The sequence below is a fragment of the Schistosoma haematobium genome, chromosome ZW (assembly GCF_000699445.3).
Source record: "Schistosoma haematobium chromosome ZW, whole genome shotgun sequence".
NCBI lineage: Eukaryota > Metazoa > Platyhelminthes > Trematoda > Strigeidida > Schistosomatidae > Schistosoma > Schistosoma haematobium.
Genome location: NC_067195.1, coordinates 3,361,043 through 3,387,508, shown reverse-complemented (window position 1 = coordinate 3,387,508; position 26,466 = coordinate 3,361,043). Strand labels below are relative to the sequence as shown.

Below are 26,466 nucleotides of genomic sequence, written 5' to 3'. Positions count from 1 at the left end.
TAGTTGTTATACTTTTTAGATTATAACTAGTAGTGAAATACAGGATATGTGTTTTGTCATATCCCCAGGACTCGTTAGTTTGTTGTATCTGTATTCCACTGTTGATATCCACACTATTATTCCAATCCAATAGTTAGCACTTCAAAAACCGATACGTTATCCATCAGGTTACTGAGCTATAACAGTCAATACGTTGTTCAATAGGTTTGATATTTATTATTAATTCGTCAGAATTTTCAATTTCTCCCTGCTGATATTCAGGATTGAATTTTGATCCATGTTTGATAATATATATTTATATCATTAATGGATCTCCTGATATTGCTTTTTAGTCACAGTTTTAGATACAATCCATCCCCTTGTGTCAACGTAAATGAATCGAAATTCAGTCATAAATGTAAACAATGAAAAAAACCCAAAACAATTACGAATAATTCTAGTTACACTTACTTACGCTTACTACTCCCAATGGAGCATAGGCCACCGATCAGCATTCTCCACCCCACTCTGTCCTGGGTCTTCCTTTCCAGTTCTATCCAATTGTTGTTCATTTTTCTCATGCCTGTCTCTGTTTCCCGACGTAGTGTGTTCTTTGGTTTTGAGGATATTTATTACTTTTTTACATCTTGAATGCTGACCTGAAATTTTCCATTTACATTGATTTTTGTTTTCGGTACATGTTCCCAATTTATCAATCCTAACAGTATTACTAACTTTACTCATATTGACATATAAAAGTGCTTACATGTTCTAATAATCTTCGTTTTTATTCCGTTTAGGTACTGTATACACTTGAATTGGCCGTTGTAAAAGATGTTCTTGTTTCAAGTGATAACGAAAGGTCGTTGTCCTCTTCATCGTCATCAATGTTATCAGTATCGAAGAAGATATGCTGTTTCATTTCTATTGGAGAATTTCTATTGACAACACCGTGTCTGTTGTTTGCTTTAGGTCCTTCTTCAAGGAAAGCTAAAACTGGTGTAGGTTAGTGCGTATCCATATGAGAATTATGTCGTATAAATAGTAGTTAATCTTTTTTGTCTTTTTTCTTGGAAGAAAACTTATTCAGTCACCCCATAGTTATATTGGATTACTGTTTGTTCTGACAACTAAAGTAATTAGTCAGTTAAATGTCCCTGTCTAATATGAATTTTGTACATAAACTTATCCCCTACAAAGCAGAACAATCTACTCTCTCTATTCTTATTACAATTAACTGGTCATTGAGTAGTTATCAATGTTATGTTTGTCTTATCTTTTAGTGCTGATCAAATTGTGTCGATTAAGTCGCAGTGTAGCCACTAGTTTAAATTACTCAACATAGTGTGCATTATGTTGAGATATTAGGTGTTTGATCGTACTAAACATAATACTGCAGATCACCAAATTTCGTTCACAATACTAACGAGTGCCAACATCCAAGAAATGTATCACAGAATTCCCTGCTGATTACCTCTAACCGCTTAACTTATCCTAATTAAACTGAAAATTGAAAATCTCAATGTTTACCTGTCATTCGACAGATGATGACCTGTCCTGTCACACTGGTGAACTAGTCGACAATCGCAACCTTAATTGGGCAATAAAGCATGATATTTCAAGCCACAACAGATTAAAGATCACAAGAGAAAACACAATTGTGTTGATATTCGTTTAATTTTTGTTACACGATTACTCATTCCACAGTTAGTTGGCTCTAAAAATTCTATATAGTTAACCATCTTTAGGATGGTTGCGATCAATAATGGGTAATAAAAGTAGAAAATTTTGACTTAAAGCACGTCAGTATTGCATAACGGCTAGTTGATATTCATACTTGTTAATAAGAGATTAGATGAAAAAGGTCAGTGGGGCTGTTATGGAAGAAATTGCATCGGTGATCTAATACCAGAGCAGGTGTTGGAAACAAGTAATGGTTCAGCTGAGTGAGCGATCCAATTAATTCATAGCTATAGAGTACAAGTTACACAAAATCCGATTGGCACCTAAATATGACACCAATACATCACTGCTTCAAATGTAATTAAAGTTTACGAACCTAAAACAGTGGTCTTGAGTGCTGTGAGAGGCATGAGGGCGGTTATCACTTTCCGGTTGCCCACACCGTGGAAGGGTTCTTCTAGGGGTACCTGGAAAGGGAAATGGTCTAGAGGTGGTCTTAGTGACCTGATGGCGTGACCTCAGTGCCCAGGGGACAACTGTTTGTGGCCGATCACATACGACCTTTCTGTGAGTAATTTTCATGTCCGCTCCGTACTTGATGAGGCCTAACTGCCGGAGACGAAAGTCCGTGAGATAAGGCAACGTGTACATTTTTGGGGTCAACTTTTTCTAACCCGCGCATTGTTGACTAGTGTTGGAGACGGTTGGAAGAAAGTTATGGGCGGCCAAACCAAAACGTGGCATTAGTCCATACAGTAATTAACTTCCGGTGTGAGCCATGTTGGTACATGCAAACTGCTCGGTTGGGGGTCCGCGTGACTATGGTAACCAATGGTTGGAGACTCTTGGTGACATGGTTCAGAATTGATCACAATAATGTAAGTGTATACACTCTTTATCTTTCCTTAAACTGTGAGATAAAAATGACCTTATTCCTCTCTTTCTACGAACTAATTCTTTCTCCCTGTATCATATTCTTATGTGCAATCTTTCTTTCATATATTACTATCATTGAAGTAACCACTATCAATTTGGTGTTCATTTTGTTGTGCTAACGAGTTGTGGCAACTTGGACCGATGTATATATGTGCCTGGTTCTACGTTGTAGCTGACTTACTGACAAACCTGAAACAATACAAGAACTCTTGACAGAAATCACACTAGTTGAACAAACTCAATAGATAGTGACTAAAATACACAGCAATGTAAATTATTTCCCTTAAACTGATCTCTATAGTCAATCATTGCTTCTGTTAATTGAATATTGTCACTTTTTTTGGCGCGTTTTGACTTTCTTGCTTTCTCTATCTTGTTGCGTAATTTGACTAGTAGTATTTATTGTGGATTATTATTGATAAGTTTCAAAATAGGATTAAACAGTCAATCTGTGTGCGCTTTCACTATAATATCACAGCAACTGTTTGAATGATCGTTCCCAAAACAACTAATTGGTTATTGCTTTGTACTGTTTGGTTTTTACTGATTGAGTTATACATAATTCAAGTTGATTTATTCCTTTATTCATTTGTGCCAGTTGTTTTCATCGTTCTCTGTTTAACTGAAAATAATGTCAATATGTATTTGTTATTATTATTTAGCTTACTGCACAGTAGTTCTTTGCATTTTTCTTTATGAGTTATGAAATATGACGGTTATTTATTTATTTAAGCACAAAAGCATTAGTACAAGGAGGCACCAAATAGATATGCGTCACGTAAATCATTCCATTTATGTGGGAGCTGGGACGCTGCTCGGGCTCCCAAACCGAGTTAGGGGGTTCTCTTAGGGGGCCACACCCCGAGTCTTTCATCTAAAGGTCTAATCCACAAGGCAATGGGGCAACGTCAGGAGACGCAGTCCCATGGTAGCCGGTGATCAACGATTGGTTCATACGCTATTTGTTTCACTAGGATCCTGGAGTCCATGTGCACCAGTGGCTTGAAGTGAGGATTTTCCAACTCTTCTATGTGGATTTTCCGTGTCCGCCAACCCGGTTAAACTGCCGGACATTCGCTTTTTGTGCTATCAGTTTCGTAAACTACACTCTCACCGCGAAAAGGCAGTGGGTAGGGCTTTCCTGGCAGTGGTTGTATGCACGTGACCATGTGAGAGCGTTTGAAGAGGGTGAGCTGACACTCCCCACTCTCGGCCGTACCAGGGTATTTGGGGGCCGTTAAGATTAGAAGACATTCGTAGGCTACTGGTGTTTAGTTACAATTATTTATCTGTAAAGCTTTAGATATATATCCTGTAACTACCGAATAATCAAGGTAATGATTGGAAATCTGTTAATGACTTTGTGGTTTTTCATCCACTGAGACGTTTGAGACATGTATCACGTATTCTCAGTCAAAATCTACCTCGACTCCAATTCTAACTGATATAGGAGTTAGTTAAACGAATGTTTGGAGTGGGGAAACTGAGATACAGTATTCGTTGATCAATTATATTGGATTCAGTCATGTTGGTAGATATAGAGTCCTTATAATTGTTGTAGGCATTGGTTAATGATCCGGGTACATTCTATCTTTATTTCCTCTTAAATCATGAGTCTCTAAATCTATTTACACTATTCTTTCTTCAATCTTAACCCAATGTTTTCTACTATTACTACTGATACTGTTATTATTTTTATTACTCTGGGATTTGTCTTAATAATTTCTTCTTACTATATGTATTATGTTTTGGCAAATTGAATTAATGCACACCACGTTCTACATTGTTGATCGATTATTCATCTTATCATGGTTGTTATTCTTTTCAATTTCATTTCACTTCAATAGATCCCCTTTCGATCAAAGAGAAAATCGGTTCACACAAAGTTTTAATGGATCAAATATGTTTGGATATACATATCATTCATAATCGGTTAGTATCTTTGCATTTTTCCCATTCCTTTGATTATTTTCATGTTGGTTTTTGTTTTAAAATTTTATCACAAACATTTTCTTAATAAATAGAAACTAATGAATAAACTGCATACCTTTGTGTATGATTAGTAAATTGCTATTGTACATGATAAAACTCTAGTTTAAGGACTGTAGCTTTAGGCTACTCTCAAAAATCCTCTCATGACTTTGAAGCCACTTTTAAAAGTCAATGAACAGAGAGTTTGTGCAAATCAGTTATATTTGTTAACAAAAGTAATCAAAGTAATCAATTTACTGTCGGTAAATTTGCCTATGAATACCTCTCATAGCCGTAAATAGTTTTGCGGAAAATTCACGTTAACATACGATATCTTTATTAACAAATTCGTTAGGGTTATAAAGATGAAATTATTAGAGAACCATCGTTGCGGCTATATCAATATGAATTAATTATGTGTAGATAGCTATTTTGACATTCCTACGTCACTAACTTATCTATTATTTAGTAAAACATCAATAAAATGATTTCTTTGTGAATTTACTATAAACAAAATAGACTAAAAGGAAGACCGATTAAACCAAATTCTGAACCATGTCATCCAACATCTCAAAACAGTAATACTCACTGCTGACAGGTTAAACATAACCCAGGTAATTTACATCTACAAACATGGTTAAGACTAATAGTCAATGACTTTATGTACTGATGCCACGTTTTCTACCTCCTCAATAACAAGCATCGCTTGTTGAAGAAGGCGGTTGTCCAATATACCTATCACATTGTAATTACTTAGGTTGATGAAGATTTATAATCTTATCAGCTAACTTGTTATCATTTATTGACACCCTGTTCCTGTTTAACCTAAACATTACGCTACAAAAAGATATTTCTATTGTACATCTTACCTGTTTGTTTTTGAGTTTTTTCCGCGAAACTTCAAGTTAATTTTTTAATAATAATAAACTTGTCTCTATACTACAATTTTACACTTTTTACATGTGATTACTTGAATTCACTATTGTACATTGATTTAATTTTCCCTTAAGCAATTTGTGTAGATTCAATGTGTTCAATTCTTCGAACTGAATAGAAATTTTCTCTATTGTCATACTGTTATTAATTTGTATTGAACTGTTAAATTACAGGATATACTTTACATTATGAATTGATTTTAGTTAAACAATTATCAAAAAAAATACAGGAAGCACTGGGCAGTCTTTTTTTGTCCTAATATGATAAGCTGCTCTACAGTGTAAATCCTTAATTCCTCTAAGGACCATTGCATCCAATAATTTTAGGTCTCATGTAGTGTAGTATTCGAATTTCTCCACATATGGTTCACAGCTTATACTGTAGATCTTGATGTTGACTGGTTCTTATTGACTTTAAACCTGCCATTGTTTACTTCTTTGTTTTGGTTGTATCTCCTATTGGTTTGAATTTTGTCCTATGTTTGTCCATAATTTTCCTGATTGGTTGTAAAATTGGATCGATTTCAATGTGTTTGTTGATTGCTGATTGACCTGAGTGCCAAGTATCTAAAAATTCTCTAATGTTTTTGGAATTTCCACTATCCAATATTTCAACATTTTTCCGGTCGAATGTATGTCCGCAGTTGTCCACGTGCATTGATATAAGTGAGGACATGTCATGGCGTCTACAAAATAAATTGTGCCAACTGCGATAAACACTACATCAGACAAAACGGACGCCCTCTTCATCTTCGTCTACAAGAACATCAATCAGCAGTCAAATGATCGTTTTTCTAGTGTACTTCTAGGGTACTTGAATTCTTTCATAAATATATTACCTTATCGAACTATATTCTCCAATAATGAAACTGGTGTTATATATGTAACATAGTGTCATTTTGACTTTATTATTCGGTCAGTCAGCTATAACGTAGGATTAGACACATATATGCATCGGTCCAGGTTGCCATACTTCATTAGCAAAACAAGATGATCACCAAATTCATAGGAGTTACTTCAATAGTAGTAATATATAAAATAAAAATTGCTGCTACCTTGAGGTGGTGGTCGGACTTGCCCATCGTGATGAACTAGTCCGGTTATGCTGGCTGAAAAAATCGTTCCCCAAGGTCGGTCGAATAACTGTACGACTTAATGCAGCAAACCCAAGGGCCGACGGCGAAGTCCTACTGTTGACTGTGCGGAGGTGTGATGGCAGTAAGGTGTTTCCTTTACATAAACAGCACAACAGTGATACTGCCTTCCCACAGGGAAGGATGCGACTACAAAAGGCTGACCCTAACAATACACGTCTCACTTTATCTCACAGATTTCCGCCTCCGACGATTATGTCCCAAGAATTATAGGGCTGACATGACAATTACTTACAAAAAGGTCGTATGTGACCGTTCTCAAACAGTTGTCCCTTAGGCACTAAGGTCACGCTCTTAGTTCGCTAAGACCAACTTAAACCCAATTTGCTTTTCAGGTACCTCTAGAAAAACCCTTCTACGATGTGGGCAACCAAGTAGTAAAAACCACCCTCATACCTCTAACTGCACTCAAGACCCCTGACTTTATCATTACTAGTATTGGTAATTACATCTAACTTTTTTCAGAGTGTGATATAATAAATTAAACGGAAACATATCCTAGAGCATACGTTTTAACAACGATCGATTTCAGTTGTTTAAAATCCATACAGATTGATTTTCTTGTGTATGTGTGTGTGTGTGTCTATTGTCCCAATCGAAGACATTCTCATTGGAACTATATTTCCATCACAATCCAAATGTGTTGAAAATATCAATGATTGCTCAAAGTTTTACATTTTATTTCTATCAATCATCATGTCTGAGTTAGTTAACATATGTTTGTCCCACCATCCTCCTCCCTCCCCGCCCCTCTCTCTCTTTCTCTCGTTTATCTGTATATATCTGTTGATTTAATTTGTCTTGACAATAAATCATTTGTCGCTTAAACTAAACAACAACAAAAAAATTAATGAGCAACAGGTTTGTGTTGTCAACACCTATGCAAGTGTAAATTTAAACATTGAATTAATTAACATATGACAACAATACACAAAGTCTATCTATTTTACCATTTATAATTTAAATCTTTCACATAGACTTGATCATATTTATTAGATAATTGTTTTGTTTTTTTCTTTCAATTAACTTCAGCATTCATAATGCATACCAATGTATATGAGAATAATACATGATACAGTTAGTTATTTTATTGATCTTCTCTTATACCTTTTTTTTTTTGGTATGATCTCATGACAAACTCCATTTACATTTCATCATATGTATAAATGATTCATGTAATTTATGTTGGGTTTCACTAATTTTCTTTTTTTTTTCTTTTTTGATCACACTATTTTAATGTTTTATTTCTATAGAAATTTATTAAATGGTACAATTCGATTTGATCTGCCTTATCGATCTGAATCAGGTAAGCTACAAAATTATTATTGTAATAATGAAATTAAATAAGAAAGAGTATTATTGAGACTAATTTATGTAAGATATTTAAGTGATATTAATGTAACTCCAACTAATTATGAATACAGTGGTCTTGAGTGTTGTTAGAGGTTGGGCCACGTGTTACGTGTATGCCAGAACACTGATTACCACGACGTGCAATGCTAACCGGTGTTCGGGATGGTTGGAAGAAAGTTAGGGGCGGCCAAAACAAAACGTGGCATCAGTGCTTGAAATCACTAACTTCTGGTATGAGCCATGTTTGTAGATGCAGACTACTTGGTTGGGGTTCGCGTGACTATCGTAACCAATGGTTGTAGACTCTTGTTGACATAGCTCAGAATCGATGACAATGGCGTAGGTGTATACACTCTCTGTTTTCCCTTAAACTATGAGATTAAAATCTCTTCATATCTTTCGTTCTATGGACTAATTTTTTCTTCATGTTCTATATCCTTATTGAAATCTTTCTTTTATATATTACCACAACTGAATTAACTACTTTTATGAATCCGGTGTCCATCTTGTTGTGCTGATGAGGTAATGCAACTTCTACCGATGCATATATGTGCCTGGTCATACATTGTAGTCGACTGATTGACTGAACTCATCTAATTACTAGTGTCAAAAAGGGTTTATCAATCAGTATGACAAATTGGAATTAGAACTGAAAAGTTATGAGTTAAGGTTTTGTATCACGAACTTAAATAACTACCACAATCATCATCATTAAAAAGTACAAGTATTTATAAACAATTGTTTACGCAAGATATTTAATGTCCGTTAAACGCATACCATCAGCAACAGCTTATAGTGAGAGAGAACAAATCAACTTCCAAATGAAGAGGAAATTAGGAAAAAGACCTTATAAGTGGATAGGACATACATTACGGAAATCATTAGATTACATCACCAAGCAAATGCTAACTTGGAATCCTGAAGAGAAGCAGAAAAGAGGAAGGTCAAAAAAACACAATGCGTCGAGCATTAGAAGCAGACATGAAAAGAGTGGATAGCAACTGGAAAGGATTGTCTAGCACACAGTTGAATGAAGAATGTTGCTCCTTCACTAGGGGTGACATGCGTAAGTAATTTACATCACCTATCATGCCAAAATACCATCTGATCATTTGAATGAATTAGTTTCTCACCAAAATCCAAGACTTGCTACCTTTAATTTCATTGGTTTGTTCATAAATTTTTGTCTCGTTTAAAAGTCTACTCTACACACTAATAGTGGTCAGAGAATACAGATAAGGTTAAAATAGCTACGATAAATTCTCAACTAATTTTTTTTTAGCCTGATTAGATAACAACTTTTGTAAATCAATAATTTTTAAAAGTGGGAAACAATACTGTATCACAAAGTATGTTCTACAGGTTACTTTCTCTGTTAATTAGATAAACAATGATATTGAAATTCATTCACATAGATATATGAATGATCAATCTTCTCGAATCCCTTTAGATGATCGAAATAAATTTTTTAAAATTCCTTTATTGTTATTGGTTATGGTTAAGGCTATGGGTTTTAAAGTTTAAGTTTTCATGCTTTGCAGCTTTATGAAAATCCAAGAGTTGCTATCTCAGATCTTTATTCATTCGTTTATAAAATCTAATATTACTGGGTTATATGTTTCCAGTTAGTAGGTACGATTAGTGTTTGGTTTGTCTGTTATATAAAATCTATATAAAAAGAATTAAGAGTTCGTTACGTTTAACACTATCGTCCTGGACTTTGTCGTGAGAGTCCCAAAATATCCCTTGTCAAAATCTTTAGAGACCCAGAAACGCTTAATCCGATTATCGTTGAATATACACTTTCCAGAGACATCTACGAATCCAGAATCACGTGTCACAGTTTTGCTTGATTGTTTAGCCATACTAATATTTAGCATGTTCCCAGAAATTTCTAAATACTCAAGGTTATGTATTACTCTATAACTACCCTCATTTTTCCTGTACATAAACTTACTTCGAAGTAAAGTGTTTACTCACAATTTTTCGCTCTATTCTTCCAGTTGATATGTCGAAGTAGGTTAGGGTTATAAGAACTGAATAGTAAGAAACAGTTTTGGCTTATCGATAGCTGGACTTATCAGGCCCCATATAGGAAATCTTCACGTCTATTAATCATTATATATGTAAAATTGATCATGTCGAGCTATAAGATCAATTCGGAAAATCATTGTTTGTCGATATGTATTGTATGAGTGAGATTTATTCCATTAATGGCCAGCGTATTAGAATGTCAGTATTAAAAGAGATCATATCCAATAAAAGGCTAGTATTAATTAGATCGATTCACACAATGGCAAGCGTCGAATAAACCTGAAATTTGAACTTATTATCAGGGTTTTTTTTCCGAGATGATTTTATTGGGCATTGTGTGCATAGATACAATTGATTAGAAAAAAGTAAGCATATAAAATTCAACATAAAATCATTTAATTGTAATAAAATTGTGGATTTGTATATAGTATATTACTATCTGTTTATTTCAAATGAAATTATTGAAATTCATAACGGTACCATATATGCATAAAGGTAAAGAACGACATCACGGATTCGAAAAGCTCGTTTGGCTTTTGCCAACTTGCCTCACATATGGCGAAGGCGAGATATCCGTCTGTTGATAAAAGGACGAGTATACTTTGCGACAGTTCGTTCTGTTTTACTTTACGGCTGCGAAACATGGCCATTAAGAGTAGAAGACACTCGTAAGCTACTAGTATTTGACCACAGATGCCTTAGAAATATTGCTCGCATCTTCTGGGATCACCGGGTAAGTAATAGTGATGTTCGACGCAGGGTATTAGGGAATGATGGTAAATCAATCGATGAGGTTGTGAATCTTCATTGACTGAGATGGTTGGGCCACATATTACGTATGCCCGAACACTGATTACCACGACATGCAATGCTAACCGGTGTTCGGGATGGTTGGAAGAAAGTTAGGGGCGGCCAAAACAAAACGTGGCATCAGTGCTTGAAATCACTAACTTCTGGTATGAGCCATGTTTGTAGATGCAGACTACTTGGTTGGGGTTCGCGTGACTATCGTAACCAATGGTTGTAGACTCTTGTTGACATAGCTCAGAATCGATGACAATGGCGTAGGTGTATACACTCTCTGTTTTCCCTTAAACTATGAGATTAAAATCTCTTCATATCTTTCGTTCTATGGACTAATTTTTTCTTCATGTTCTATATCCTTATTGAAATCTTTCTTTTATATATTACCACAACTGAATTAACTACTTTTATGAATCCGGTGTCCATCTTGTTGTGCTGATGAGGTTATGCAACTTGTACCGATGCATATATGTGCCTTGTCCTACGTTGTAGCTGACTGACTGACTGACTGACTGAAAGAACGACATGACTAGTTACGTTCGATTATGCCACATTGAAATGGAATTAGATTACATAAAAAATGATAAAACCATTTTTGATCATGAATAGTTACACCTTTAGAAAAGCGGAAGGGATTAACGACAAAAAAGATTTGGAGATATTTACGGAACATTGTAAAATGAAGTGTATATTGATCCTCACTATCACCATACAACCTATGAAGGGATTACAAAACTGTCACTATTCTATATAAAGGAGAAATTGAAGAGTTCAGTCAGTCAGTCAGTATCAACGTAGAACTTCGTATGTACGTACATCAGTTCGAGTTGCCACACCACATTAGCACAGAGATGCAGTGGTCGATTCAAATCTCATAGTGGTAAAGGTAATAAGAGTATAAGCAGTAGTCGGGAAGATTAGTGTTTGGAGATGTTACTTAAAGAGTATAATACAGTGAAATAAATTTGAGAGGAGAAAAAAAAGAGACAAGGAGGAATAAGGAGATCAAAATTTGGAAGAACACAGTGTGTATGCACCTGCGCCATTGCAAACGATTTTGAGCCATGTCATTCAGGGTCTCTAACCATCGGTTGCCATCATCTCGCGGTCCCCAACCAGGTAGTCTACACCTACCGACATGACTCAGACCACTTGTCAGTGACTTCATGAACTTGTGCCATGATTTGGTCTGGCCGCCCCTAGCTTTCTTCCAACCTACTCCTATACCACTGAACATGGTACGTCGAGGCAGTCGGTCGTTGGGCATACGTAACATGTGTCCAAGCCATCTCAACTGATGATGTTTCATTACTTCATCAATTGATTTGCCATCCTTACCTAGTACCCGTTTCCTAACAACTGCATTACTTACTCGATTGTCCCACGATATACGAGCAATATTTCGAAACACCTATGATCGAATACTAGTAACCTACGAATATCCTCTACTCTTACCGGCCATGTTTCACTGCCATAAAGGAGGACGGAACGAACTGCTGCGCAGTAAACCCGTCCTTTGGTTTATAGACTGATATCTCGCCTACGCCATAAATGACGCAAGTTGGTAAAAACTAGTTGAGCTTTCTGTATCCGTGCTGAGATTTCGTCAGACACCAGACCACAAGGGCTGATCAGACTTCCAAGATAAGTGAAGCGGTCGACACGCTCAATTACTTCACTCCCTATCACTAGTTCGGGTGTCAATGCAACCCAATCCTGAAGCAACATTTTGGATTTCGAGGGGGAGAATCGCATCCCGAACACACCTGCATTGTTGCTTAGATTTGTCAGAAGACTCTGCATTTTGTCAGAGTCTTCGCCAAATAAAACTATGTCATCAGCATAATGATTGAGCACTAACAGGTAAAAATGAAATACAAGGAGGTAGCAATAGTATATATTAAACTGATCCTGGAACATCATGAAAAATAGGTCGATACTCGACTATTTACCGATAACAGTACAAACACGTATTAAACTGTGTTATAAAAATATACAAGTGTAAATAACACTTACATCTGTATTACATCATGATATCTCTTTAATGCTGTCTGTTATGGAGTTCACCTTTATTGTTATGCATCCTAATCTAATGAGATATTCACTTTGTTATCATGTATAGTTAGAATTTCCTTCTAACCCTTTTTTTGTGTTTCATAACAATTCATTTCAGTACTGAATTTTCATTCACTACTATTCAGTAGAGTTTCAAATAGTATATCTAAACACTTTTCTACTACATTGTTGAACATCATAGAAATAAAGCATACATATGTATGTATTCTTGTTAGGTGATTGAAGTTAGGTGGTAGGATACTCAGTCGTGGCACAAATAACTTAGTGGTTACGACTGTAAAGCAGAATGATAAGGGCTTGAATCTCAAAGTGTGAATTAGTTGTTTCAAGATTACACTAGTGAGCCTTAATGACAATTAGTGTGCCCTGTCTCCAACTACTTTACATCTCAACAATAATGCATGCAATATTGAGTCACTCAGACTAATGGTCACATTGTGAATTGGTCGGGAGTTTCCAGTCAATTCCTAAGGTCTAGGCAAAAATGACTAATCAGTCAGTTTTATATATCCATACTCCTTTTTTATACTTATAGATAAACTCGAATTAATTACAAATATAATGAGGCATTCTTCAGTGGAATCACCTGTTCATCATCAGCAGGAATTAGCAGATTCTACTCTCCCCACTGCTATTGATAGCTCTAGTAATAAGGATATGTCAAGTTCAATACCTTCTCCTTTTACTTCATCACTTAACATAAATGCTATTGTTCAAGAAAAAGTTGAATCTCATGAAGTAAGTTTGCTTTTTTTTTACGTTTTTGTTATGAAAAACAATTTTTACTTGCGTTTTACTTCTTTATTTATTCCTTACTTTTGTTTACTTGCTAGAGTTTTTTTTATCAAGTTTCTTTTTTATGGGATGGATTTGGTAGCTGCATGTCAGACAACCTTCTTTTGTCATAGCTTGGGATGGGCAGTAACTCTAGAAGGGCTTCAGACAGAGTTGTTTAAATTTACTATAAACTGTTTCACATTGTTAGTTGACAGTTTAAAAGTGGGTAAAGTATGTAAGAGGATTTCTACGTTTTGCGTTTCATTAAGAGCTTGGATAACTTTCGAAATTTTCTACTTAGTGTTAGTTTCCCGTTTGCTTATCAAACAGTCGGATATACAGAATAACCGTTGTGAAACTGTTGTATCTTGCAATTTGTCCGTTTTAGCCTACACCAGCCGCTAATAATGAATAATCGAGGTTATTCTAATACAAATGAACTAGCAACCAACACACAGAACTTTTCACTAATGGTTCCTGGTCATGGAACCAAGAAAGAAGACAGTAGTGCAGAAGGGAACCTGATATTCCACTTAGAGAAAATTAGAGCGGAACAACTTTACATAGTTAGTAACCAGGCACAAACTTAAGACGGAGAAAAATGCCAAATGGAAGTGGTAACATCCAACCAAAAGATTATAAATGTCACACAGTAATGCAAATTTTTAAGGAAATGGATTCGTGATTGTTATTAATACAAGAATGAATTAACTTTTATTAAAAAGATTGGGTTCTTAGCCGAAACATTAATTCGAAATTTGAAGGTGTATTTGCACTACTAGTATTAAATCATAAGTATGTTACTAAATTAATCGCATTCTATCAAATCTTTCTTTTTGATAAATCCATTAGTGTAAAGACGTGTATAATCATCGACTGATGTGTAGTTGGTACATATATTACATATTTTCGCATCAAGTCATTGACTATTGGATTCAATCTTTTCAATAAATGCAGACATTTTAGTCGCCATCCGTGTATGATAATCATGATCAATATCTGTAGCTATAAGTTGATATGCTTCTAACTAAACCGTATTGAAACGAATATTGTTCTTTTAATCTTGAGCCTACTGTAATTTAAAACATCGTTCCTTTGGTGAATATGGAGGATCCACATAGGGAGGTTGGAAAATCCTTATTCCAAACCATTAGTGCACATGGATTCCGGAATCCTGAGGGAACAAATGGCATATGAACCAATTGTTGGCCACCGGCCACCACTGAACTGCATCTCCTAACGTTGATTCACTGCTTTGTGGATTAGACCTTCAGGTCAAAGGCTACGTGTGTGGCCTACTAGGAAAACCACATACTTCGGTCTGGCCACCTGGGCAGTATCATAGCCCTAACGCAAATCAATGATAACTGCTACCGGTCTCATTGTTATTGTGTGACGTATATGTATTTAGTGCCCCCTTGTACCAATTTTTATATGTTCAAATAAATGAATAAATTTCAACAAATTTCTGATGTATAGTTTTTCATAAGAAATGTATTTGTTGAAAAGGAATGGTTCATGGAATAACGAGTTTTCTGTGCATCCGTTTGCCCTGTTCTACTCAATGGGTGTGAAATATAGCCACTAAGAGTGTAGGATATTCGTAGAATACTAGCATTCGATCATAGATGTCTTTAAAGCATTGCTCCTGTATTTTCGGACCACCGAGTAAGTAATGCCGAGGTTAGTGACAGTGTACCATGTAAGAATGAGAAGTCATTTGATGAGGTAATAAATCAACTAAAATGGTTGGGAAATATTATACGTATGCCCACCTCCTAATTACCTCGATGGGCCATGCTGTCTGGTACGAATAGGTTAAAAGAAAGCTAGATGTGGTCGAGCCCATGTGCATTAAGTCATTGTAATTTAGACTGAGCCAAATAGGTAGGTGCAGATTACATGGTCAAGTTTCAATGAAATTTTTACAGGTTTTGAATATACTTTATTATGATTCAAAGCCTTCAATCGGTTTTGTTTCAACTTTGAATTATGGTTAAATTCTGTCACCTTACTCAAACACCCCTTATTACGTTTTCAACAATACTATTGAAGTTGTTGGCTAAATAAATAAATATGCTGAACTTGTTGTTTATTACATCCACAGTCGTGTGTTAGACCTTCTTTACAAATAAATGCAGTTTGAATTTCATCCGACCGGTTACACATATATTTAGTCTAACCAATAAGATGTGATCATTGGCAATATTAAGAATATGGATAAAGGATCTACTTATTCTCTTATTACTAAATTTATTTAAACTGTCTATTAAAATTCATTCAAGTACATTTTTATGTACTTCATTTAGAGGCACAATTTTTGTTTGTCAGGGTTAATTATACCATTACCCAGGTACCCAAACTGTGAAATACTTGAAGCATGAATTCTAGCCTTGGATGTATTAGATCAAAAGTCTAGTGTTTCCAACACTAAGTCACCAATCGACTGTTTAGCTGTAATGAAATAAGTCGTAAATTTTAATTCCATATGAAAGATTCTAATTTTTACATGGCCTCCAGTATCCTGTGGGAACAAATGGCTTATGAACCAATTGTTGGTCACCGGCCACCATTGGGACTGCATCTCCTTACGATCCTCCAATGTCCTGTGCATTAGACCTTCAGATCGAAGGCTCCAGGTATGGTCCCCCCAAAAAACCACCCGCTTCGGTTTGTGCACCCGGACAGTATCACAGCCCTCACACATGTCGAATGAGATTTGTCTGGCGCATATGTATTTGGTGCCTTCTTGTACCAATATCTATGTGTTAACATAAATAAATAATAATTTTAACCTTTAAGTTAGTCAAATTTTGTGATGTGTATTGATAAAGATACTAATACTATATATGTATATTCGTTGTTCCCTAATTTGGTTGTCTTCACTAAATATTCTTGATAGCAATATAAATTTGCTGAGATTTCACATTCGAAACTGTCATCCAGTACAATTCATAAAACTTATCAAAAATGTATATTCAAATTACTGTATACATTCATTACAACTAATCATATTTTTAACAATCTTCCATCTTTGGCACTTTCATCTAAATCACGAATTGGTCAACATCCATCATTTTATTGTTTGTCTAATATGCTTGTAATGAAAACACTTAAACATGTTTATATTTCTTCTGTAAGTTAATGAATTAACTTATTTAATTAATTTAATTGAACATATAAATATTAGTACAAAGAAGCCCTTAAGACAACTGCCTGCTTTCGGTCTGGGAACTCTGACAGTATCACAATGATTGCTTTCAACTGTGTGGAATAAAATATTGTCCAGTCTGTACCTTTTAAGTTCATTATTTTTGGTCGTAAATCGTGTATCTGATGTAAAGTGATCATATAGTGTATCTCGTATGAGTATCCAGTTTAATGAGAGTATATTCTTAGTCACCAGTCTTATCTCAGTATAATAATATACATTGCGGAAACAAAAGAAAAACTGAATCCACTCTTTTGTTATAATATGAGTTGACTGAAATGTAAATGAGATAATGTGTGACAATAAAGTATGACTTTAGCACATAGGAAAATCAGCGAATTAAAAGTGGCAGCAACTAATCGGGAACTAACAAAAGTCATACGGAAATATGAATCAGGAAAATTTACTGAGTGTTATATCGTTATAGGAAAAATATTAACACTTTGTAACCGAGGTTAGATAGCTTGAATTGTATCTAAAACTATGTACATATACATCAAGAGTGATATTCTTTTAAAAAAACATCTGGTAAATATCAATTTAAGGTGTAATTATGGTTATTATTGGTAAAACAAACGATAGAAATTGTAAAATTAGATGATGGGACGATACATGAACTCATTTACAGATACTTATACCGATCTGGGTTCGAGACATACTCTATGCAAGGTGTAAAAAAAAATACTTCGCAGTTTATTGTCCAAGTTAAAGAATGTATGGGGAGTTTCAACTCCGTGACTTAGCAGCTGAAAATCAGATTAAGTAACTAACTGAGCCACCGTACACATCGAATACATATGAACTAAGTCCAGTTTTCAGAAGTTAAAATTGATCATTATCCAAAGCAAAAAAATGATGATTTTCCGATGCCAATACTTTACTTTAATGCTTAATCAAGATAATGCCGAAGCAATATAGATAAATCTTCTTGGGCGATCCGAAAGGTGCAAGAAAACCTACAAAATGACACAATCCAATGAGGAGAAGGAATTGTATTTAGGGAACACAAGTTTATACAAGTCTTCACTTGTTTGTACTGCATATAATGACAGAACTGTTGCATCATGTAATAACTAAGTACATCATTAAGATTCAATTGGTCACTTCGTACTTATTTATACAACTAGTCCTAAACTCTCGTGTCTATGTACACTTTTGTATTTACGTAACTTTTATCTATCGGACTACTTGATAATATTATTTCTGGACATTCCCTACCTCATGCCGTTTTATTTCATGTAATCTCATTCCATTCCATTTATTACCTGTGTGATGCTTGAATTGTTGGTAGTCTGTATAAAACTAAGGTGTTCTATTAATACTTTTGCACTTAGTTTCGTGTTAACAGAGTTTTTTCTAGCAAAGTTATTTTTCTTACTGGATGAAATCGCTAACCTCCAAGTCCAACACTCCTGCGTTACCCCGAGCTTGAGACCTTCAGTAACCGTAGAAGTGTTAGGTCTAGGTGAAGTTGTCGTGTTAATATATCTGCGATTATTGAAGTCCAGTTAGGAATTTTCATTCATTATTACAAAAAATTTGGGACTTGATTTAAGCAAGTTGTAAAATCTTTGAATAAGAAGTTTGAGACTATACATAAACTCAAGAAAGTTAAGGGTTGAATCCATTTGAACTGTTTTATCGAAATTTCCATCATTATCCTAATTAATTTGGTTTAGACATCTGGTTAGTATTATTAGCTTTCAAGTCATGCAATACGTCTAATACACACTAAAACTTTGTTGTCTACCGAGCTTTGTTAGTCATTCAATCCATCATCTATCAACTCAAAATAGATTTTTTACTTTGTCGTGGAACTATTCTCATGAATCATAAGCTTCTACTGACAGTTTGTATTTATTTATGGTACTCGTATTTTGTGTGGAAGTGGTTTTTTTTGTTCTGATTTATAGATGTGTTCATACTGTATATCTTGGAATCAGAAAGGTAGTATATTTGTCTAAATGTGACAATTTATACAATAATAAATCGTACGTCCAATAAATATGTGGAAACAAAATCAAATATGATAAACATATTACATATTGTAACCACATTACATACACGACATGGATACTATTTTTGGGGTGAATTTATGTATGTCGGTAGTTCACAACGTGAATTGGTCTAATAAAATATAGGATACCAGGAAGCACTGAATGATTATTTAGTCCTATGTATATGAATAGCTAACTATGTGTACTAATGATTCAGGCTTGAGTGAAATATAGAATTTTCAGGCCTCGAGGCCTTACGTGATCATATTAGTGAAATGGAAGATCACAAAACAGTGATTAACATATCTGGGACATTTTCTTATACGGTGTTTAGTAACATATTCACAAGTTAATCGAATTATGATGTATGGATGGCAGTCGATACAGCAATAAATATTGGGCTAGTAACACAGAGTTTACAACCATTACTTATATAGATAAACTAACTAGTTCATAAGGTATAGCTACCCGTTTCATATTTATATTTTACCTCACCGATTTTGTAAGAATATCTACTGACAGTTGGAGGTCGCGTTGAATATTTTCTTTCATTTTATCGCATAGTTTTGAACATTTATTTTTAATCATTATGAACTCATTTTTCTATTTACTGTTTTCAAGGTTCTTGATGAGCGTGATTCCTCTGAAATACTCACTAGCAAACAATTAGGGTAAGTGAAATAATCATTTTCTATATTTTATATGTGTTTTGCCCTATGCCATTAGTTATTCAGAACTGACTGCATACTTAGTACTATTAGTCCGTTATTAGTGTATATTTCAAATGTCGATGTACAGCACCAGCTACTATATTTATCATATCTGCAACCTTGTGGCGATTGTTACTATATATTCGAACCTCCTCGTCAATGTTCCCTCATTTGGAAATGTTGCTACTTAGCTCTCGATTCAATTAATCATTTCACTATAAGATCTCACTATATGTTTTTCATCTGGCATTTTGGGCTGCACTGCATACACTACAAACAGCCGTGGGTAATTCCAAATATTGAAAATGAATTATTTGATGTGCCTTCAGTAACACAGTGTGAAAATGGCTGAAAATGTAGTGACTGATACGATTTAGTCAGTACTGAACCGTATTCATATATGACATTGTTCAGTATTCAGTGACTGGCTGGTTTAACACAGGATAATAAATTTACAATATTTGTCGGTAAAATGTATTTTTTTGCAATTTGGCTTAATTCCATAATCTCTAGAGGCGGAACGGGCAAGTAGTTTGCTCCAGGATCCTAAAAGAACAAATGGCGTATGAACCTATTGTTGGTCACTGGCTACCATGGGACTGCCTCTCCTAACGTTTCTCCACTGCCTTGTGGACTAGACATCTTGGTAAAACGCTCGAGGGGTGGCCCCTTAGAAAACCACTTGCTTTGGCTTGGGCGCCAGGGCAGTTGTTACGAAACGGGTACTAGGTAAGGATGGCAAATCGATTGATGAAGTGGTGAGACTTCATCAGTTGAGATGGCTGGGACACGTGTTGCGTATGCCCAACGACCAACTGCCTCGACGTGCCATGTTCAGTGGTATAGGAGTAGGTTGGAAGAAATCTAGGGGTGGCCAGACCAAAACATGGCACAAGTTCATGAAGTCACTGACAAGTAGACTGAGTCATGTTGGTAGGTGTAGACTACTTGGTTGGGGACCGCGAGATGATGGCAACCGATGGTTAGAGACCTTAAATGACATGACTCAAAATCGTTTGCAATGGCGCAGGTGCATCCACTCTTTGTGTTCTCCCAAATTTTGATCTCCTTATTCCTCCTTGTCTCTTTTTTTCTCTCCCCAAATTTATTTCACTGAATTATACTCTTTAAATAACATCTCCAAACACTAGTTTTCCTGACTACTGCTTATACTTTTACTACCTCTACCACTACGGGATTTGAATCGACCACTGCATCTCTGTGCTAATGTGGTGTGGCAACTCGAACTGATGTACGTACGTACGAAGTTCTACGTTGTTACTTACTGACTGGGAGTATCCCAGCCTTCACACAAACCGAATGATAAAGTGTGGCATATATGTATTCGGTACTTCCTTGTACCAATGTTTGTGTTTAAATAAATAAATTGGAGGTCTTGTTTGTGAATATATGAATTGCATGTGGTAAAGTTATAAATTATTTTTATCATTTGAACTCTTCGTGACAATGATGTTGATAAAGATTGGTGCAAAATCGACTTTTTAGCATACACTTTATGTGCTATGGGCCAGCTACTCAGATTCATATACTTACAGTGGGGTTTGAATTTCCAACGTAGCAGTTAAACGTTGTATGTTTTAAGTAATTCAGCCGTCATTCCGCAGTTTTGTTTGCTTAAAATATGTATGTACAACCTCCAGAAAATACTGAAGTCAATTACTACTCATTGAAAACTTATAGGTAAAAATCAAAGGAACGAGTGATTGTTCTTTCTTTATCCCTGAATAATTCATTATCTGAAAATTTCCACAATTTTGTATCTTTTCTTAAAACGTCTACAATCTTCAATTCGTCTATTATCCTATAAATTCTCTCGATTACTGTACATAATCTAACCTTATTAATCAAATATTTTTGTATTTCTTGTACCCTGATTTTCGTCCGATTTTCAAGAATGGAAGATTTTCTGTGAACTGAAAAGTCAATATCTAAATGTTCAATTATAGGACTTATTAGGTACCAGAAATCAGAGCTACCTTTAAATTAATTTTACTGATTAGTCTTTTACAATTACATCAAGTGTAGTAATATATCTTAGTATTGTTATAACTTGTGACCGCCGATTAGGGGTCAGTGACTTATCGATCGGACCAAGGACGCGTAAAACACGTGCGAGCAGCCTAGAGTTCTGATTGATCCTGCTTTCCGCCTAACCCAGCCAGTTAAGTTCAGAACACCAATCTCAGCCTATGCGATATGAATCATTATATATCAAACATACTGAGTTTATATTACCAATCAAACAGACCACAACGTAGCATAAAATATGAAACAACATGTGTACAATATTTGGCCAAAAGTGGCTGTGGGTGAGGGAGGTAGTAATTCATAGTCAGGACATAATTGAAGAATGGTAAATCGTATAATAATAGTTCATAGGTCAAAATCAAGCTCATAATAAGAGGGACATGAATATGAATAGTTTAGTTACTTAACAATTATACAATAATAATATACGTATAGTATTGGTCCACAAATGGATCCCAAGATTACCATTCATTATTCTTGTCGGAACATAACAAGTGTATATATTTATATATAAAGTATATCACTTTCTAATTTACAAACCCTATTTCTTCATTTACCACAATGATCAGTTCATTTATATGTAAACACACTTTTCTAGTCATGATTCTTTAATGCCTAACACTTTGGAAAATCAATTGTTGATGGAGAAATTAACGAATCTAAATAGTTCTAATTCCCATTTATCTATTAAAACTGAAATTGAGGGTAATTCCAGTTTCAATCATAATATGGAAACAATTTCTCCAAGTCAACATGAACCACCGGAAGCGGAAAAACTTCAAAATGTTCTTTCTGTAACATTGTTAAACATGACTAATCAGTCGACTGAAGAACTGTGAGTTTTATATTTTACTTTATTTTTGTCATGAATCTTTTCACTAATCCCTACTTCTCTACTCTTCTTAGATTGTCTCGTTGAGTTATCCATACACTGTAACAAACTCAGTTGAATCTTGATCATTGATCTGTAGATTTTTTTCGTCTTAAAAATCTTATGATCAAACTCGTTAATTTGTCTTCTATTGATTGGCAATGTATTTTTCTGCATCAAAATATTTCCTTAAAAAAATGATGAGTTAATCTGAGGTTAAATGTAAATTTGGCATCTATTTTGAGCAGGAAACTTTCAATGAAGGGGAGAGGGGCTGACTAACATCTAAAATGAAGCGATAATACAACTAGAACGATTGTTTTTCACATAAAACACTTAATAGATCAAATAATTAAATACTACTGTTACCTGATAAGTCGTGTAAGTTGAACGCTATATACGAATCCTAAGCTATTCCCGTAACCCGCATACTAGAACTACACAGCAACTTGAACTCCAGAGAGAAGACACAAGTAGGAGAGAAAACACTTTATTCCCAGGTTCATTCTAGTACAGAAAATCAAGGGTATTTATAGATGTTGGCGTCTGTTAAATCAACATCTTATTTCAGCCAATTCGTTAACGTCATATTATGCTGCCGATCAATGGTAGCACGCCACGCTGGAATTCTCGAACGTTCCATCATACTCTGATTGGCTGGGACCCTCTAGCTCCTTCTTGGGGCCTCTGGAGGCTCCATTAAAGTTCTCCGGAAGCCGACCCAACAACCTTGTAAATAACAAGCGATTATATATAGGAGTGTAAAATTTATATATACTGTTTCTAGGGCCTAATATAGATAGCATGGCATATGTTCCATAGAATTCAATATATGAAATGATTCTGAAATGGTAAGTAGATTTTTAATATCATACACATAGCAAATGACGTACATTTGTTTGACGGGGAACGTACGTACAGGACATTTATAAGTTGATATAATGCAAAATTTGTTGATCATATGAAGACCCCTTTCGACTTTCATTTTAAATGAATTCATGTAAATGGCAACAATTAATGTCCACATATACCTTGTCATTCTATTTTCTCAAATCAGATTCTCTATCATCTCGTCTTCCTAAATATCACTGATACCACGTTATTTCGACTCCTTCATAATTCATCTTTTTAATTTTATCTTATCGTATCGATGTGCGGTAAACCAACTTGAGCTAATACACATTTGTCCTAGTCAGTTAGTCATCGTAGTGCGTGGCACAAATATGCTTTAGCCCAAATTGCCATACTTTATTAGCACAACAAAACGAATAATGGAGTCGAAATAGTGTGGTAGAAATGATAATGAGAAAAACTTAACTTTGGGAATATGACTCGAAAAGTTAGTTCGAAAAGGTATATATATAAAGGAATACTAGGACTTAAGATCGAGAGTAAAATAAACTGTGAGTAAATTTGCGTCCTTGTGGACGATTTTGAGTCATGTTACTAGATTTCCTCAACCACTTATTCCGGTTATAACGTAGACATTTTTGTCTGTCTCTATGTTGATTATGACTGACTGACCGAATCATATGATCAACAATATAAATTATTTAGTGTTTAACTGTTTTTCTTACAATAGTGTTTTTGAATCTATTTCGAAAACTGCTGATAAAACTGCGATTTCTGACTTCCCACCTATGAATTGTGTACCGTCATTATGCAGTACGGGTGATAACTGTACGCTTCCGACTGAAAATACCACGACAACTCATCAACAGCATTATAGGAGTGGTGTTGCAGTTGGTGATAACGGTAATGATGATGACGATGATAATGGGGAGATCGATTTTGAAGACAATGCGCCCGACTCTGTGGACAAATTACTGTCAGGTGAATGGATATTTATTAAATTTTTTCTGTACCCATATATATATATATATATATATATATATATATATATATATCGTTTACAGCGCTAAATCTTTTCAAGTTTGGAGTACACTTTATCCACTCCAGGATGTAACTACACTATAGGACCATGCTAGTCAAAATCAGTATGATATCTTCCAGTTCAAATCACACTACCATCGAAAACGTGAATAGCCATTTCGTCGTAGTTGTCAACTAGTCGGTAGAGCCCACCCACCACCTCGACCGTCCAGTTCTTCCAGATTTTCAATGGTGGTCTAGCTAAAATCAGCTTGTGATTTAAACTGATGAATTATATATCTTCCAAAATTCGTAAGTTTTGTAAATCATCTGTGTTCGTTTATGTTTTTTTGATTCATCTCGAACGCCAAATAAGTTCGTCTCTATAATAAAGTTTCAGCAATATAACTGCATGAACTTTGTTCTTTATGTCAGTGTTTTTTTATTTTTCAATCACATATATTAGAAATACGTTGACTTTGTGATTAAAGTAATATTCAGGTTTTTGTGTACAGTAAAGAACATGCTGTAACTGTTCAGTGATTGTCACTGAATAATGACCGATTTCATACTTATCTTGTCTTTTAGAACTGACCTAATCCTATTCCCAAATTGTCTAAGTGATTTAACACTACGTTGAGATATCAGCCGGTTGGTGAGGTATTCACTAGAAAACGTTGCTCGTCATCAATGCATACCTGAAATTTTGAGTGAACTGATAGTTCTTGTAGGATTCGACCCCACATCTCTCAGCTTCACATTCATTACCAATTAGCAGCTATTCAAACAGTGACTGGCTTACATGCATTATTAGCTGAGGACATTATTCCACACTTGATTGAGTTAGTTCTTAAATAAAAATCTAACAATGCATCATATGTAAAAACATTTCATTGAATGATTTAAACATTGTTATTAATATTTGTTCATTTATTTATTTATTTAATTTTCGTTCTCACGCAATCAATTATTATTAACTATTTGACCAGATACAACAACGAATAAAATCCCATTAAATTCAAGTAGTCCAACTCGTGATAATAATGGTAATAATGAAAATTTAAGCAATGAAGCATATACTACAACTAATCACATAGATGAGAATGACTTAATCTTTTTAACAACAACGACAACAACATCGTCAATGTCTCCACCACTGGAACTGTTGCCGCCTTCACTACCATCTCAACTCTCGTTAACAATGTTACCAACTAAAGATACTACATTATGGTCGACCACTGCTACTAATACTACTGCAAAAGAAACCCATTTACAAAATTCATCACCATTGGATATTACCTCGGCATCATTAAGCACTTGTAATTTCGTTGTTTATGATGATGATGATGATGGTGGTGGTGGTGGGGGTGGGGAAGGTGAAGGTGTAGGTAGGGCTGTTGACAATGCTGATGAAGAAGGTGATGATGATGATGATGATTGTCGCAACTACCAATCATTTGAAGATTTGAAGTCAATTTTAAAAGAGGAAGATATTTTAAACGCCACAATTAACAGAATAGATACAGTTAATGAAACTACTGAGCATGACAGTCATAACAACAAGAACAACAAAGTCAATACCAACGACGACGATAACAGAAGAACTCATAATGAAATGAATAGAATTTTAAATCATTTGGAAATGTTATCAATAAATTCAGAAAAACAAAGTAAACAATTCGATTACATTTTAGGTGAGATTCTTTAAAATGAAAAAAAAATTTGTTTTTGTTTATTTGCAAAATACTTAGTATGTTTATTCTCCTCATATCTCCTCATATCAGATATATTATTATTGTCTTTGATAAGCAGTATTATTCAAGAACATCATTACACTACGAAATTATCATTACTTACAGCATCAGAATAATCGTTATTCTAGAGGATTTAACAGTTGATAATTAACACTTTCTTAGAGCATTGAATGCATTGTGTAGCAAAGGGTGGTTCCATTTTTTGTTACAATGCTGGTTGGCGATCTATGCTTCTCCACGTGGTGTAACAGGCGTAAGTAAGTAAATCTTGAAAAAATGAAATAAAAGTAGTGAACACGG

The 26,466-nt window shown here is 34.9% G+C and overlaps 1 protein-coding gene across 3 annotated transcripts in view; it reads left to right on the top strand.

Moving 5' to 3' along the window:
* The window catches only part of EDC4 (enhancer of mRNA decapping 4), a 59,420-nt gene that overhangs the window by 8,467 nt on the left and 24,487 nt on the right, over window positions 1-26,466 (top strand). Inside the window, exons 7-14 of one of the 3 annotated variants that reach the window (XM_051210196.1) lie at window positions 780-984; window positions 4,446-4,530; window positions 7,912-7,964; window positions 13,461-13,663; window positions 19,532-19,581; window positions 22,268-22,504; window positions 24,123-24,373; window positions 25,402-26,106. In XM_051210196.1, coding sequence (XP_051070162.1) covers window positions 780-984; window positions 4,446-4,530; window positions 7,912-7,964; window positions 13,461-13,663; window positions 19,532-19,581; window positions 22,268-22,504; window positions 24,123-24,373; window positions 25,402-26,106 — 1,789 coding nt within the window. Of the gene's footprint in view, window positions 1-779; window positions 7,640-7,911; window positions 13,664-16,604; window positions 22,505-24,122; window positions 24,374-25,401; window positions 26,107-26,466 lie in introns of those variants that run through there. The other 2 variants (XM_051210194.1, XM_051210195.1) reach the window with 2 other exon arrangements.